Source organism: Suncus etruscus, chromosome 4 (assembly GCF_024139225.1).
Source record: "Suncus etruscus isolate mSunEtr1 chromosome 4, mSunEtr1.pri.cur, whole genome shotgun sequence".
In the NCBI taxonomy this organism is placed as follows: Eukaryota; Metazoa; Chordata; class Mammalia; order Eulipotyphla; family Soricidae; genus Suncus; species Suncus etruscus.
The window spans coordinates 754959-767802 of record NC_064851.1 but is presented as its reverse complement, the minus strand read 5'-3'; the positions used below and the strand labels follow the sequence as shown (position 1 = coordinate 767802).

General features: G+C 53.3%; 1 protein-coding gene across 1 annotated transcript in view; it reads right to left on the bottom strand.

The window, feature by feature from the left end:
* The window catches only part of BRD1 (bromodomain containing 1), a 36620-nt gene that overhangs the window by 13555 nt on the left and 10221 nt on the right, over positions 1-12844 (bottom strand). Inside the window, exons 3-7 of the mRNA XM_049771538.1 lie at positions 5886-6042; positions 5178-5309; positions 4516-4644; positions 3856-4168; positions 555-815 (exon numbers count right to left, since the gene is read on the bottom strand). Coding sequence (XP_049627495.1) covers positions 555-815; positions 3856-4168; positions 4516-4644; positions 5178-5309; positions 5886-6042 — 992 coding nt within the window. The remainder of the gene's footprint in view (positions 1-554; positions 816-3855; positions 4169-4515; positions 4645-5177; positions 5310-5885; positions 6043-12844) is intronic.

Sequence of the window (12844 nt, the reverse complement as noted above, 5' to 3'; positions counted from 1 at the left end):
CATACACCTCAGAAAACTCTACATACACTAGAAAACTCTACACATACACACACACGCGCCTCTCCAGTCCCCTGCAGAGCAGAGGCCCACAGCCCTGCCCTGAATCAACACTCTTTCCCACACACAAGACTTAGACGGTCGGATCCCTGGCAGTGCCCAGGGCACAAGGCAGCTTCCACCGGCTCATTCCTAACAGACACCATGCCTCCTTCAAAACATCCAGAGCAAATGAGACAGCACTGGGGGTCTGATAGGGTCAAAGCAGAGTGCTGCTGACTATGACACACTCAAGGTCACGCTTGGCCACTCTGGGTGGTGGCGGAAACGATGATGCACTCCCTTGAAACTGTAGTATCTTAAAACCAAATGGAGAAAATTTGACGCTGTGCTTTGTTGTTAACAACGTAAGGCCCAAAATGCAGCCCAAATGGCCCGAACCCTTGAGGCGGCTGAAAGAAATGCACCCAGGGCAGTGGGCTCTGATGCCAGCAGCAGGGGCCTACTGGGACAGAACAGAAGACACCAGAGTCTGGCCAGGCCAGCTGTGTGCTTACCTTCGTCCCCCGTCTCCTGCCCCGGCAGCGCGACTTCCTCTTCCAGGGCTCCAGTACCTGCCTCCGCAGGCGGGGGCTGGCTGTGCTGCTGGCTCAGCTTATTGCGAAGGAGAGCGATCTCTTTTTTGAGCAACTTGGCCCGCTTGCTCCGTGACCCACTGGACTTCATGGCACACGTGAGGTCCAGTTTGTCCAGCAACTCTTTCAGCTGCTCTTCCAGCACCATGTGGGCCCTGTTGGCCGGGTTCAACAACCTGTCCACTGGAATCAGAACACACTGCGTTAGGAGTGCAGTGGTCACCGGGCCTGTTCCCCAGCCCTCCCAAGTCCTGCTGGCCCAGGATCACTAGCCTCGCGCAGGACCCCTACTGCACCCTCTCTGGAAAAAGGGCTGAGAGAGGGGAAGTTCCCCTACGGGAAGAGTTCCAAACCCTGCCAGGCAGCTACAAGGACCAGCAAGCAGGCCCACCCTCACACTCCTCGGCACACGACACGCCTGGAGCAGCAACCCCTGAACAGCAAGGGCCCCAATCCAGAAGGGTCGGCCAGCTGTGCAGCCCAAGTCCTGGCCTCCCCACACCCAACTGGGCCACAGGCAAGTCCTGATTCAAGCAAGGCCCATGCAAGCAAGGTCCTTTATTGTTTGTTTGTTTGTTTGTTTGTTTGTTGGTCACACCCAGCAGCGCTCAGGGGTCACTCCTGGCTCTACGCTTAGAAATCGTTCCTGGCAGGCTCAGGGGACCATATGGGATGCCAGGATTCGAACCACCGTCCTGCATGCAAGGCAAACGCCTTACCTCCAAGCTATCTCTCCGGCCCCCTATGCCCAGGTCCTTAAGTGACTTGAGCAGGATGGGGCTGCTGTACTCATGGCAGATGTACATGCCCTCCCCCATGAGGGCCCTGGTTCTGGTCCCCAAAAGATAAAATTCAGACATTACATCAAGTATCAGGCTTATTGAATATCCACTACAAAACTCCATATTCAGTGCGAAAATCTCCCCAGGGCTGGGGAGAGGAGAGGGCATTTATTTGCCTTGTACGCGCTGACCCAAGTTCAATCCCTACCGTCCCATATGGTCCTACCAGCACTGCCAGGAGAGATTTCTGAGTGCAGAGCCAGCAATAAGTCCTGAGCATCATCAGATGTAGCCCCCTCCCCCAAAAAATATTCTAGCAACTTCAATATTTTCTGAACACTTAAATTTGATCCTTGGTTCCCAGGCTCAATCTCCGGCATCGCATATGGTCTCCCGCGCAGCACCAGGAGTGATTCCTGAGTACAGAGCCAGGAGAAAGTCCTGAGCACCACCAGGTGTGACCCAAACAGACCCGTATATATATATATATATATATATCTTGGTCCTTCATTTTCCTCCCCACCCCTTTGGACCAGTTTTGTTTTTAGTTGGTCTAGAGCAGTAGTTTGTGTGTGTGTGTGTGTTTCTCTACAACAGAGCAGCCCCTCAAACCCACACCAACAAGCTCAAGGGCAAAGAGCTCAGGCTGGAGCACTCTCTTCACATGTAGGAGCCCACAGTTCAATCCCGGCACCACACGGTCAGTCTGTCACCCACTCACACCCAAAGCACTCCTGGGGTGACGCGAGCAAGAGGCCGGATGTAGGGCCTGGGCATGGTCGGGTGTGGCCAACACCCATAAAACAACAGCACTTCATAACTAATCTAACCTCAAAGACTTTTATCTAAGCAAAAATCACAACACTGCAAGTTCCAGAGAATCCAGCCTCATCCTGCCTCCATTCCATAAGAATAGCACAAGGAAGGGCTCTGTCTGGACAGTGGGAGGGAGGACAATCACCAGACTCAGAGACATGTCACTAGCAGAACTTTGACCTTATTTTGTGTGTGTGTGTGTGTGTGTGTGTGTGTGGTTTTGGGATCACACCCGGCAGTGCTCAGGGGTTCCTCCTGGCTCCATGCTCAGAAATTGCTCCTGGCAGGCACAGAGGACCATATGGGCCGCCAGGATTCAAACCGATGACCTTCTGCATGAAAGGCAAATGCCTTACCTCCATGCTATCTCTCCGGCCCCAACTTTGTCCTTATTAAACCACTTGGGTTTAGCTCCCCAAGGTCCTTAAAGGAGCATAGGGGGCCAAGCACTGTAGCCAGGTTACGGGAGCTAGAGCAAGTACTGAGAGGCAGACCCAGCTTCTCAGATGGGAAGAATGGACAGTCGGTGAGGACGATGGCACATGCTGCGAGTCCAAGGATGCAGCAGAGAAAGACGGGAGCTCGGGCTGCAGGCAACTTGCTGGACGACCTGTTCTACTTTCCCGCATCTGTGTGGGGGCTTAGACTTGGGGGTGCTGAGGGGAGGCAGGCACCTGCACCAGAGCCGTAAGCACTGACACGCACAAAACAGGGGTCCGGGGCCAGAGCGATGGCGCAAGCAGTAAGGTGTCTGCCTTGTTCATGCTAGCCTAGGACAGACTGCAATTCAAACACTCTCCCCCCCACCCCGTCCAATATAGTCCCCAAGCCAGGAGCAATTTCTGAATGCATAGCCAGGAGTAACCCCGAGCGTCACCTGGTGTGGCCCAAAGAAACAAACAAACAGAAAAAGAAACAGCAGTCCCAAACTCTGCTTCTTCCAAGAATATGCTCGCCCAGGGGCTGAGCCACATCAGGACCCTCGCTGCCTGTAACCTATCCCCTAAGAAGACTAAATCCTCTGCTTACCATGCTAAGAAAGATAAGGCTGGAGAGATAGGACAGCAGAGAGGACATTTGCCTCAGGTCCCATCCCTGGCACCACATATGGTCCCCTAAACACTGCCAGGAGTGATCCCTGAGTACAGAGGAATGAATAACCCCTGAGCACTGCCAAATGTGATCCAGAAACAAAAACCAAAGCAAAAAGAAAAGATGCCCTGTTGGTCCACACGGCTCCCAGCCATGAGAGTAGGTCAGCCTGTAAGGACACATAGAGTCACAAGGAGGAACGGGATAATAATGAAAGAGACCTCGGGGGCTTCTGTGTTGTCTGAGGGTTTTCTATTTGGTCTGCCACACCCAGCAGTGCTCAGGGGTTAAACGGGGTTTGCACTTTGAACCCGTACTCTCTTAGCCTGACCCCAGCTCTGATACAATAGGGGTCCAGCAGGGTCACCCCCGCAGTCCTGGAGGGGCACATGCCATCTCCCTCATCTGTGATGTTTTATGTCGATTCCTGGTGAAATCCCACTTAGGGAACCTCTCGGACACAGGCAGACCCCGTGCCCGGTTCCGTTCTCTTCCGAAGCCAGAGTGTCTCATCTCCAGCATGCGGTGCTTACCATCCTCCCAGGAGAAGGGCCGCCGGGGGGCAGCGGCAGGCCGCTCAGGCAGGTGCATCCCCGTGGCCTCTTCAAAGCCGATGCTGTCCACCTGGCGCCTGGCCTGCCTCAGAACCACGCCTCCCTGATCACGCAGCCTCACTGCGGCTCTATAAAACACCGTGTCCTTGGCATTGTACTTCATGCAGTTATCTACAATGAGATCAAAATCCTCCTCAAACTCAGTGAGGTTTTTATACCCTTGAGCTTCTAACCGTTTCCTCATTGTAGCAAAGTCCATGGGATGTTTAATGTGATCCAAATAATCTGGCACCTAATTTCGGGGAGGAAAAATATTCATTTACAAACAAAAAAGGTAACTCATTGCATACCCTCCCCCCAACACACCCAGTCTGTGAGAATTACATGCACCACAAATGATCCTCCTCAGCCCTAGGGGGCACCATCACCCTCCAGGGACCCAAGGCCCATCTCAACTCCTCTCGCTAAAAAGTCAGTGCTGGTCAGCAGGTCTGGGCCAGTGCCCACCAACTAAGGGTACTTCCCAGGCCATTCACCTTGCAAAAGCCAGAGGTGAAGATCACCTGAGAGCACCCCTGGCTGCCACCGACCCCCCAGGGCGGGTCCCAGACAGATCTGCGAGGCTTCGAGCGCACCCACCTCCTTCAGGCTCACTGGCTGGGCGAAGATGCGGGCTGGGTCCTTCTCCTGCAGCTGGTCCAAAACGGAGCGCAGCAGCACAGTGAGCGGCGTCAGCCGCAGCTCCAGGGCCAACTGCTCCACCTTCACCTGGGTCACAAGAGCATGGTTCAGCACACACAGACACCAGCAGGCCACCTGGGCGCTGCCGCCTGCGAACCAGCTCTGCACACTGTGCCCCCGCCCCCGCCCCCAGCTTCCCAATGCTAACGCAGCCCACCTCACAGTGCTAGTCGCCCACATTCTTTAGTGGGGGCTGTCTAGGAACCACGCTTGCCACACCACCTTCAATAGACTCTGCTACCTGCCCCAAAAGTGCCAGCAGGTCAGTGGACCAGGGCTGAGAAGCAGCGTGGGCACTGAGAAAGGACGACCAGCCTATGGACAGAGAGCCACGGGGCTTCTCTCAGGAATGGGCTCACATGGACATCACCAGCACCAATCCCTCGAGGCACATGGGGGTGTGCTAAACAGCCATGGGGGATATTGGGGATACAGCTCTGCAGCCACGGAATGCATTAGGGGACGGACTCGGACTCTGAACACCCAGAGAGTATTGGGGGATGTGGTTTTGCCCCCACGGGGGGGGGGGGGTGCTTGGGGGACAAGCTCCACAGCCTCACCTGCTCCCGCTTGAGCTTCTCGCGTTTGCGCAGGAGTTCAATGAGCAGACGTGCGCGCTCCAGGTCATGGCGCAGCCGCTGCCAGTACTTGAGCTTCTCCTTGGCAGCCTGGATCTCCTCGTCGTTCTCTCTCTGGAAGACAATGGCAGGTCAGCCTCGACAGCACCCTGGGAGGGCCCATGGGCATGCACAAGGAGACTGCCCAGAGCCCAGCTCTCTCCCATAACGAGGGACAAGCCAGAGGCTCAGAGAGCAACCACAGGAATCCACAGTGAGGGCAGCCACTAGCCAGCACCACAGGCGGGCCCGGTTATCATGTGCCCACTGTGGCATCTCCAGACCCCAAGGAATCCACGGAGCTAAGCCAACACAGTCCAGCCCAGGCCGGTCACAGCCCACTCAGAACTGACAGTCACCCAGAGACCAGACCAGGTGGGAGGAGGATGACGGGGGAAGCAGGTGTGTACAGCCAGGGATGCCTGCCGCAGTGTCATGGCCCGGGATGGCCAGAGACTCTTCTGGCAGGTACAAACCCAGCCAGCCAATCCCCAATGTCCACACTGGGTCATGACACTATCCTAAGAGAGACCACAAAGACACGTCCCATCCTGGGGGCCCAGCACTCCTCTCTGTGTATCACTGTCCCACCTCGGGCTCCCCCACCTCCCTCCCTACTGCAGCAGTCTAGCAGGAACCCACCACTCATACCTGCTGCGTGTTTCTCTGGGACTGCAGGCTAGACTGGAGCCGCCGCAGCAGAGGCGCACCGTTCCGAGACAACCTCTTAAGCAGCCAGTAGCTGTGGGCTCTCTCCACAAACTGCTTCTTCCGCTGAATGGCCACCTGGTTCGCGATCCTGTTTAATCTAAAACACAGACAAACTCCTCGTTGGGCTGACGCAGGACAAGGACCTCTCACTGTGGAAACGGGAAGTGGCGGATTTACTCGAAAACGCCAAGTGGGCTCTCGGACTGCTCCTCCAGTCGGCCCTGCTGCTGCAGAGCCAAGTTCACCTTCTACCACTACCCAAAAGCATGTCCAGGGATGAGACATATGTCTGAAAGGCCCATGGGGTGGGCAAAGCTTTTTGTGGCCGGGGCAGGGTGATGGGATGGCCTCACCTGGCAGTGCTCAGGGAACCATGAAGTGTGGGGGTCTAAACAAAAGTTCCTGCATGTACAACCCGCACACCGGGCTTCTGAGCATCTCCCTGGCCCCAATCAAATCCTGAAGTGCTTTTGTGCTTGTTTGCTGATGCCCAAGATGCAGCCAGGGCCTGGCACGTGTGAGGGCAGCGGTCTCAGGCCCCACACCTACACCTCCTGGAAGTGCTGGATCAGACCAGACCCAAGAGCAGACGGGTCCGGACCATCTCAGGCAGACCTGAGAGAAACAGTGGCCTCTCCAAGAAGAGAGCACGTGGAGGGCTGGTCCCACACAGTAACCTACCCGGGAGAGGGCCACTGGAGACAGAGGAGCACTAGTCACTACAATGACACATGCCTCTTCCAGTCCCTCTCGCCTGACTGACTTCGGGGAGCAGAACGCACGTCTACAACCCCACACACTAGCCAGTGAGAGCACAGCCCTCTGGCCTTCCTGCTGAAACAAAAGGTGATTCATGAGCTTGCCTCACAAGGACACTGGAAGATAAACCAACTAAAAACTTTAACAAACTTACTGAACAACACAGTGTTCCTCTGTATAAGCCCGAGTTTCAGGGTAGCGCCGGGAGGCCTAGGGGCAAAGCAATGGTTCTGCTCTGCTGGAGGTTGGGGGATGGACTTCCTGAGCTCAGTGCCACTCGCTTGCACCCATCCCTGCATGGACAGCTGGGCAGCTCTGTGGTCTAGGCCCCCAGGCAGCAAGAGTGTCATCTTGCCGGGTACTACAACTGAAAATGTTGGGTGTGCCGAAAATATCGTACAGGGCCCGGGTCAACTGCAGGAGCAGGAGCAGAGGCACTCCACTGTAGATACACCCCTTTCCCCACACCCACACCCACACAAGAAGGAGGGCACCCCACATGTGGATCATGTACCAATATCCACATGGTACTTGCAGCACTGCTTGGCGACAGAGACATGGCGCCTTCTGAAACGATCACTAACGAGTCCCAGAGTCCTGGAGTCCATCTCAGCAGGCACCCCCTGTGCAAAGGGGCTTCAGGTACCTTCTACTTAAAAGGACTTCAGGGTCCCAGGTCACATACCCCCTATCCGGCCTTCAGGGTTGCAGCGTTACACCTTTCCTATCCAGTCTTGGGTAAACAACATCAATGAAAATGTTCAAGGTACAACTGCTTTTCGTGTCCCTTTGGTCAGTCAGATCAAACGCCTCCCAAGGAGAAATGCTTCTTCTGACACTCTCAGCTTTCACCCAGAGTCCAGCAGGGTCCCTGCAAACCCGGGCAGAACTCAGCGGACTTACACTCACTCACTCGTGGGAAGGAGGACAGGGCTCCACAGTCACACCTCACAGAACCAGCCTATCACACTAAGGGATACAGGTATGTTCTAGAAGACTACAGCCCAGTCCCACCCCCAGGTGGGAAAGCATGGGGGCAGACAACTCTGTAAGAATCCAAAGCTAAGGGATCGGCACGGTGGCGCTAGAGGTAAGGTGTCTGCCTTGCCAGCACTAGCTAGGACGGACCTTGGTTTGATCCCCCCGCGTCCCATATGGCCCCCCAAGCCAGGAGCGACTTCTGAGCGCATAGCCAGGAGTAACCCCTAAGCATTACCGGGTGTGGCCCCAAAACCAAAAACCAAAAAAAAAAAAAAAAAAAAAAAAAATCCAACACTAAAGCAATCATCAGATCAAGTCTCCCACATAAGGATCCACCCCCAAAAACTCACAAACACAGAGGGACTCCCCACTCTTCAACTCCCTCTGCTCTCTCACATGTTTTATGGCAGTGCAAGTATGAGAGCAAGAAAGCACCTGGGGGCCAGAGCAGTGGTGCAAGCAGCAGGGCATTTGCCTTGCACGCGCTAAGCTAGGACAGACCGTGGTTCTATCCCCCAGCGTCCCATATGGTCTCCCAAGTCAGGAGCGATTTCTGAGTGCAGAGCCAGGAGTAACACATAAGGCATCACCAGGTGTGGCCCCCCCAAAAAAAAAAGGCGCCTGGGTGGAGGTGAGTGGGGAAAGGTGGTACCAACTTCTAAACAAATGTCCCTGACTCCTCTCCTCGCAGGGAAATAAAAGGAGCTCAAGAGGACCAAAGGTAGTGAAATAGTGAGACAAAAAGAGACAAGCATTGGATGGTGTCACCCATATGTGCAATCTAAGGAGGCAGGAAGGATGAACAACCATACTAAGACCAACAGGACACTAAGTAGGAGACTAAGATTCTGTGGTGGTGGCAAAAGGAGGGGAAAAAAATATCACTGCAGAGCTAGAGCAATAGCACAGCAGGGAGGGCATTTCCCTTGCATGCAGTCAACCCAGATTCAATCCCCGCATCCCATAGGGTCTCAGAGAGCACTACCAAGGAGTGATCTCTGAGTACAGAGCCAGGAATAACCCGAGCACTGCTTATTGTATCTCCCACCACCACTACCAAAACACCCCCATACCTTAAACTTGCAACATCATATGCCAATTCTATTTCAACAGAGCTGAAGAAGAAAGACCCAGAAATGGCAAAAAGAGTAAAGAAATGGGGGAAGAGGCCGGAGAGATGATACAGCAGTAGGGTGTTTGCCTGGCAAGCGGCCGACCCAGAACCAATGGTGGTTCAAATCCCAGTATCCCATATGGTCCCCCGTGCCTGCCAGGAGTGATTTCTGAGCACAGAAACAGGAGTGATTTCTGAGCACAGAAACCCAAGTGCCGGCGGGTGTGGCCAAAAAAACAAACAAAAAAAAAAGAAATGGATCCAGGACCAAAGGTGGTTGGTTCGAATCCCGGTGTCCCATATGGTCCCCCGTGCCTGCCAGGAGCTAAGCTATTTCTGAGCAGACAGCCAGGAGTAACCCCTGAGCAATGCCAGGTGTGGCCCAAAAACCAAAAAAAAAAAAAGAAATGGGGGGGAAAAAACATACAGAAACCCTGTTCTTGAAAGAGCTGGGACATCACCTCAGGGAGCAGCACAGAGAAAGACAGTAACAATGAAAGCATGGCTGAGGATTACCACAGTGACAGAACTCTCCCACAAGGAGCCCACACATAGGATCAAGAAGGTACCAAGGGCAGCACACCACGGACCCTGAGCATTGGTGGAGGGGGTCTCCACCAACTCAGAAAAGAAGCCTGCAGGTTCACCTAGGTGCAAATAGGCTACATACACAGTTTAGCCCCCGGAGAAAAGGCAGTACGACTGCTGTGCACAGTCTGAGGAAATGGGCCCACTCATGAATGACAGTGACTGCTAGGCAGCTGTCAGGAAAAGAGATACCACCAGCTCCTGACTTCCAGTTCCCAAGAAGGTCCTGTCACCCAAGAGTGAGGGCAGCTCCTCACTCAGAAGTGGCCACTGAAATAAACGTGATAGGGGCCAGAGCGATAGATAGCACAGCGGTAAGGCTTGCATGCGGCCAACCCAGGACAGACAGTGGTTTTGATTCCCGGCATCCCATAGGGTCCCCCGAATCTGTCAGGAGCGACTTCTGAGCACACAGAGCCAGGAGTAACCCCTGAATACCACCAGGTGTGACCCCCCAAAACCAAAAAAAATAAATAAATAAAGAAGCGTCACATATACCAGCCAGATGCCAACAGTCAGCCCCAGTAAAACTGACGGCGACCCTTAGGGCCAGGGAAATGATTCAGTGAGCTGCACATCACTTCTGCATGTGAAAGGCGCCAGACGGTCCTTCCTATCCCCAAACACTGCTGGGTATTACCCGAGAACCAAAAACCAACCAACCTTTGGGGCCAGCGAAAGATCAGTGGCAGGGCACATGCCTGGCAAAGAAGCCTTGAGGTGGCTCCCCAGGACCCCGTGGCCCCCAACACTGCAGGAACAGCCTCCTGCAGGGGGCAGGACTCCCAGAAAGGATCCAGGATCCAGCTTTCCAGCAGATCCTACATGGACCGTAACATTCTGGGCATCTCTACAGGACAACGCTGGTGAGGTGGCACAATCGGACACACCCACCCGAGCCTGGCCAGGGAAACCCAGCCCAGGTGGCAGAAAGCTCAAAATGGCTCATATTTAAAATCCAACACAGGAGCAGGAGCTAGAACACAGCGAGGTGTGTGCTTACCTCGCACACAGCTGATTGGGGTTCGATCGCCAACATCTGTATGATCCTCTGAGCCTCTCTAGGAGCAACTCCTCAGTGCAGGGCCAGAGGAAGCCCTAAGCACCTGTAGGTATGATCCAAATGGCTTCCCTCCCCAAAATCTTTTTTTTTTTTTTTTGGGGGGGGGGGTGTTTGGTTTTTAGGTCACATCCAGCAGTGTTCAAGGGTTACTCCTGGCTTTATGCTCAGAAATCACTCCTGGCTCGATGCTCAGGGGACTATATGGGATTCCAGGATTCGAACCACCAACCTTCTGCATGCAAGGCAAATGCCTTACCTCTATGCTATCTCTCCGGCCCCCACTCCCCAAAATCTTAATTTAATAATTAAAAGAAAAACTAGGCAAACTAGGTATCATCAAAACTAAAGATCGACGGGTGGGGGTGCAGAAGGCGTTTGCCTTGCATGTGGCCAACCCAGAATCGATGGATTCCCCAAGCCAGGGCCGAAGAGATAGCACAGTGGTAAGGCGTTTGCCTTAGACGCAGAAAGACGGTGGTTCGAATCCCAGCATCCCAAATGGTCCCCCCGAGCCTGCCAGGAGCGATTTCTGAGCTTGGGGCCAGGAGTGATCCCCCTGAGCGCTGCCGGGTTTGACCCAAAAAATCAAACAGAGAGATAGCACCCAGGACCAACGGTGATTCGAATCCCGGCATCCCATATGGTTGCCCGTGCCTGCCAGGAGCTATTTCTGAGTAGAAAGCCCAGAGTAACCCCTGAGCGCTACTGGATGTGGCCCAAAAACAAACAAACAAAGATTTGGGGGAGAGGAACACAGGGATTAAGAAACTGCTTTGCAAACAGCTGGCCCCATCATTCAAATCTCCAGCACTGCACACGAGGAACCTTGGGCAGAGGCACTAGGAAGCCTGAGAACCACCAGTCTGGTCCCCATCCACAACATAACCCAAAAAAGAAAAAAGTCTAAAGACTGGGTCAAGCACAAACATCAATTGGGAAATCAGGCCCTGGGTTAATTTCCCCAGCACCACAAAACTAAAAAACAGAAGAATTAATTCTAAAAGACACTAATAGAAAAAAATAACAAAGACAACACACTTACTGGAAGAAAGTGTACGCGAATCGTGGGGCCTAGCATCCACAGTAAAGCATTTTGAACATTACATAGTCAAATGCTCAATGGAAAATGGCCCCATCACGCCGTGGTGACAGCTCAAAGGGTGGAAGAAGCCACCAGGGCTCAGTCCCCCAAACCAAGAATTTTAAGAGAACAATGGGACCAAAGCAATACAACAGTGGGGAAGACGCTTGTCTTGCACTAGGCTGACCTGGGTTTGATCCCCTACAGCCCATATAGTCCCAAGCCCACCAGGAGTGATCCCTTAGTGCAGTCAGGAGCAAGCCTGGAGCTCAGCCAGGTGTGGCCCATGATAAAATAAAAATAAAAATAAAACAATTGATACATTATTTAAACAGGAGGAAACCACCCTTTTCTACAGGGGCATCTTCCCAGGATAGTGTTGATCCTGGTGCTATCTCAGGACCACCTCCCACTCTCTCTCGAAAGGCAGCCAAGATGCAAAGAGCAAGGAGGCTGCAGTAAGGGTCTTGCCACTCTGGACTCCCTTCCACCTGAGAATCGCTTCAGATTCACTCTGGGCCACAGCACGGTTGCCAAAATTTTTCACATCCCCCAGCACCAATTACACAAGAGCTGACAGTTTGAGAAGCCAAGTTCTGGGACATACAGGCTGACTGCTTTGTGGCTCTTTTCGTGTTTTGTTTTATTTTAATTTCGTTTTTTGGGTCACACCCAGCGGCACTCAGGAGTTCCTCCTGGCTCTGTGCTCAGAAATGGCTCCTGGCAGACTCAGGGGACCATATGAGATGCTGGGATCGGCTTCATGCAAGGCAAACATCCTACTGCTGTACTATCTCTCCAGCCCTGTGGCTGACTGCTTTGAAACTTAAACCTACAAATTTTCTTATTTTTTTTTGGTTTTGGGTCACACCTAGCAGCCCTGTGGGGGAGAGGGGTTCCTCCTGGCAGGTTCGTGCAAGGCAAACAAAAAACACCCTACTATCTCTCCAGCCCCAGACCTGCAAATTTTCAGATTCCTTCCCCACTACCAATCTGGTAAATTGGCCATCACTGAGTAAATATTCTACAATCCATTTTTTATTTTATTTTATTTATTTTTTTGTTTGTTTTTGTTTTGTTTTTGTTTTTGGGCCACACCCGGCAGTGCTCAGGGGTTACTCCTGGCTGTCTGCTCAGAAATAGCTCCTGGCAGGCAAGGGGGACCATATGGGACGCCGGGATTCAAACCAACCACCTTTGATCCTGGATCGGCTGCTTGCAAGACAAACGCCGCTGTGCTATCTCTCCGGGCCCAATATTCTACAATCCTAATGATCCCAATCAGAAGGAGGAAGAGGGAGGTTCCTCCAGTG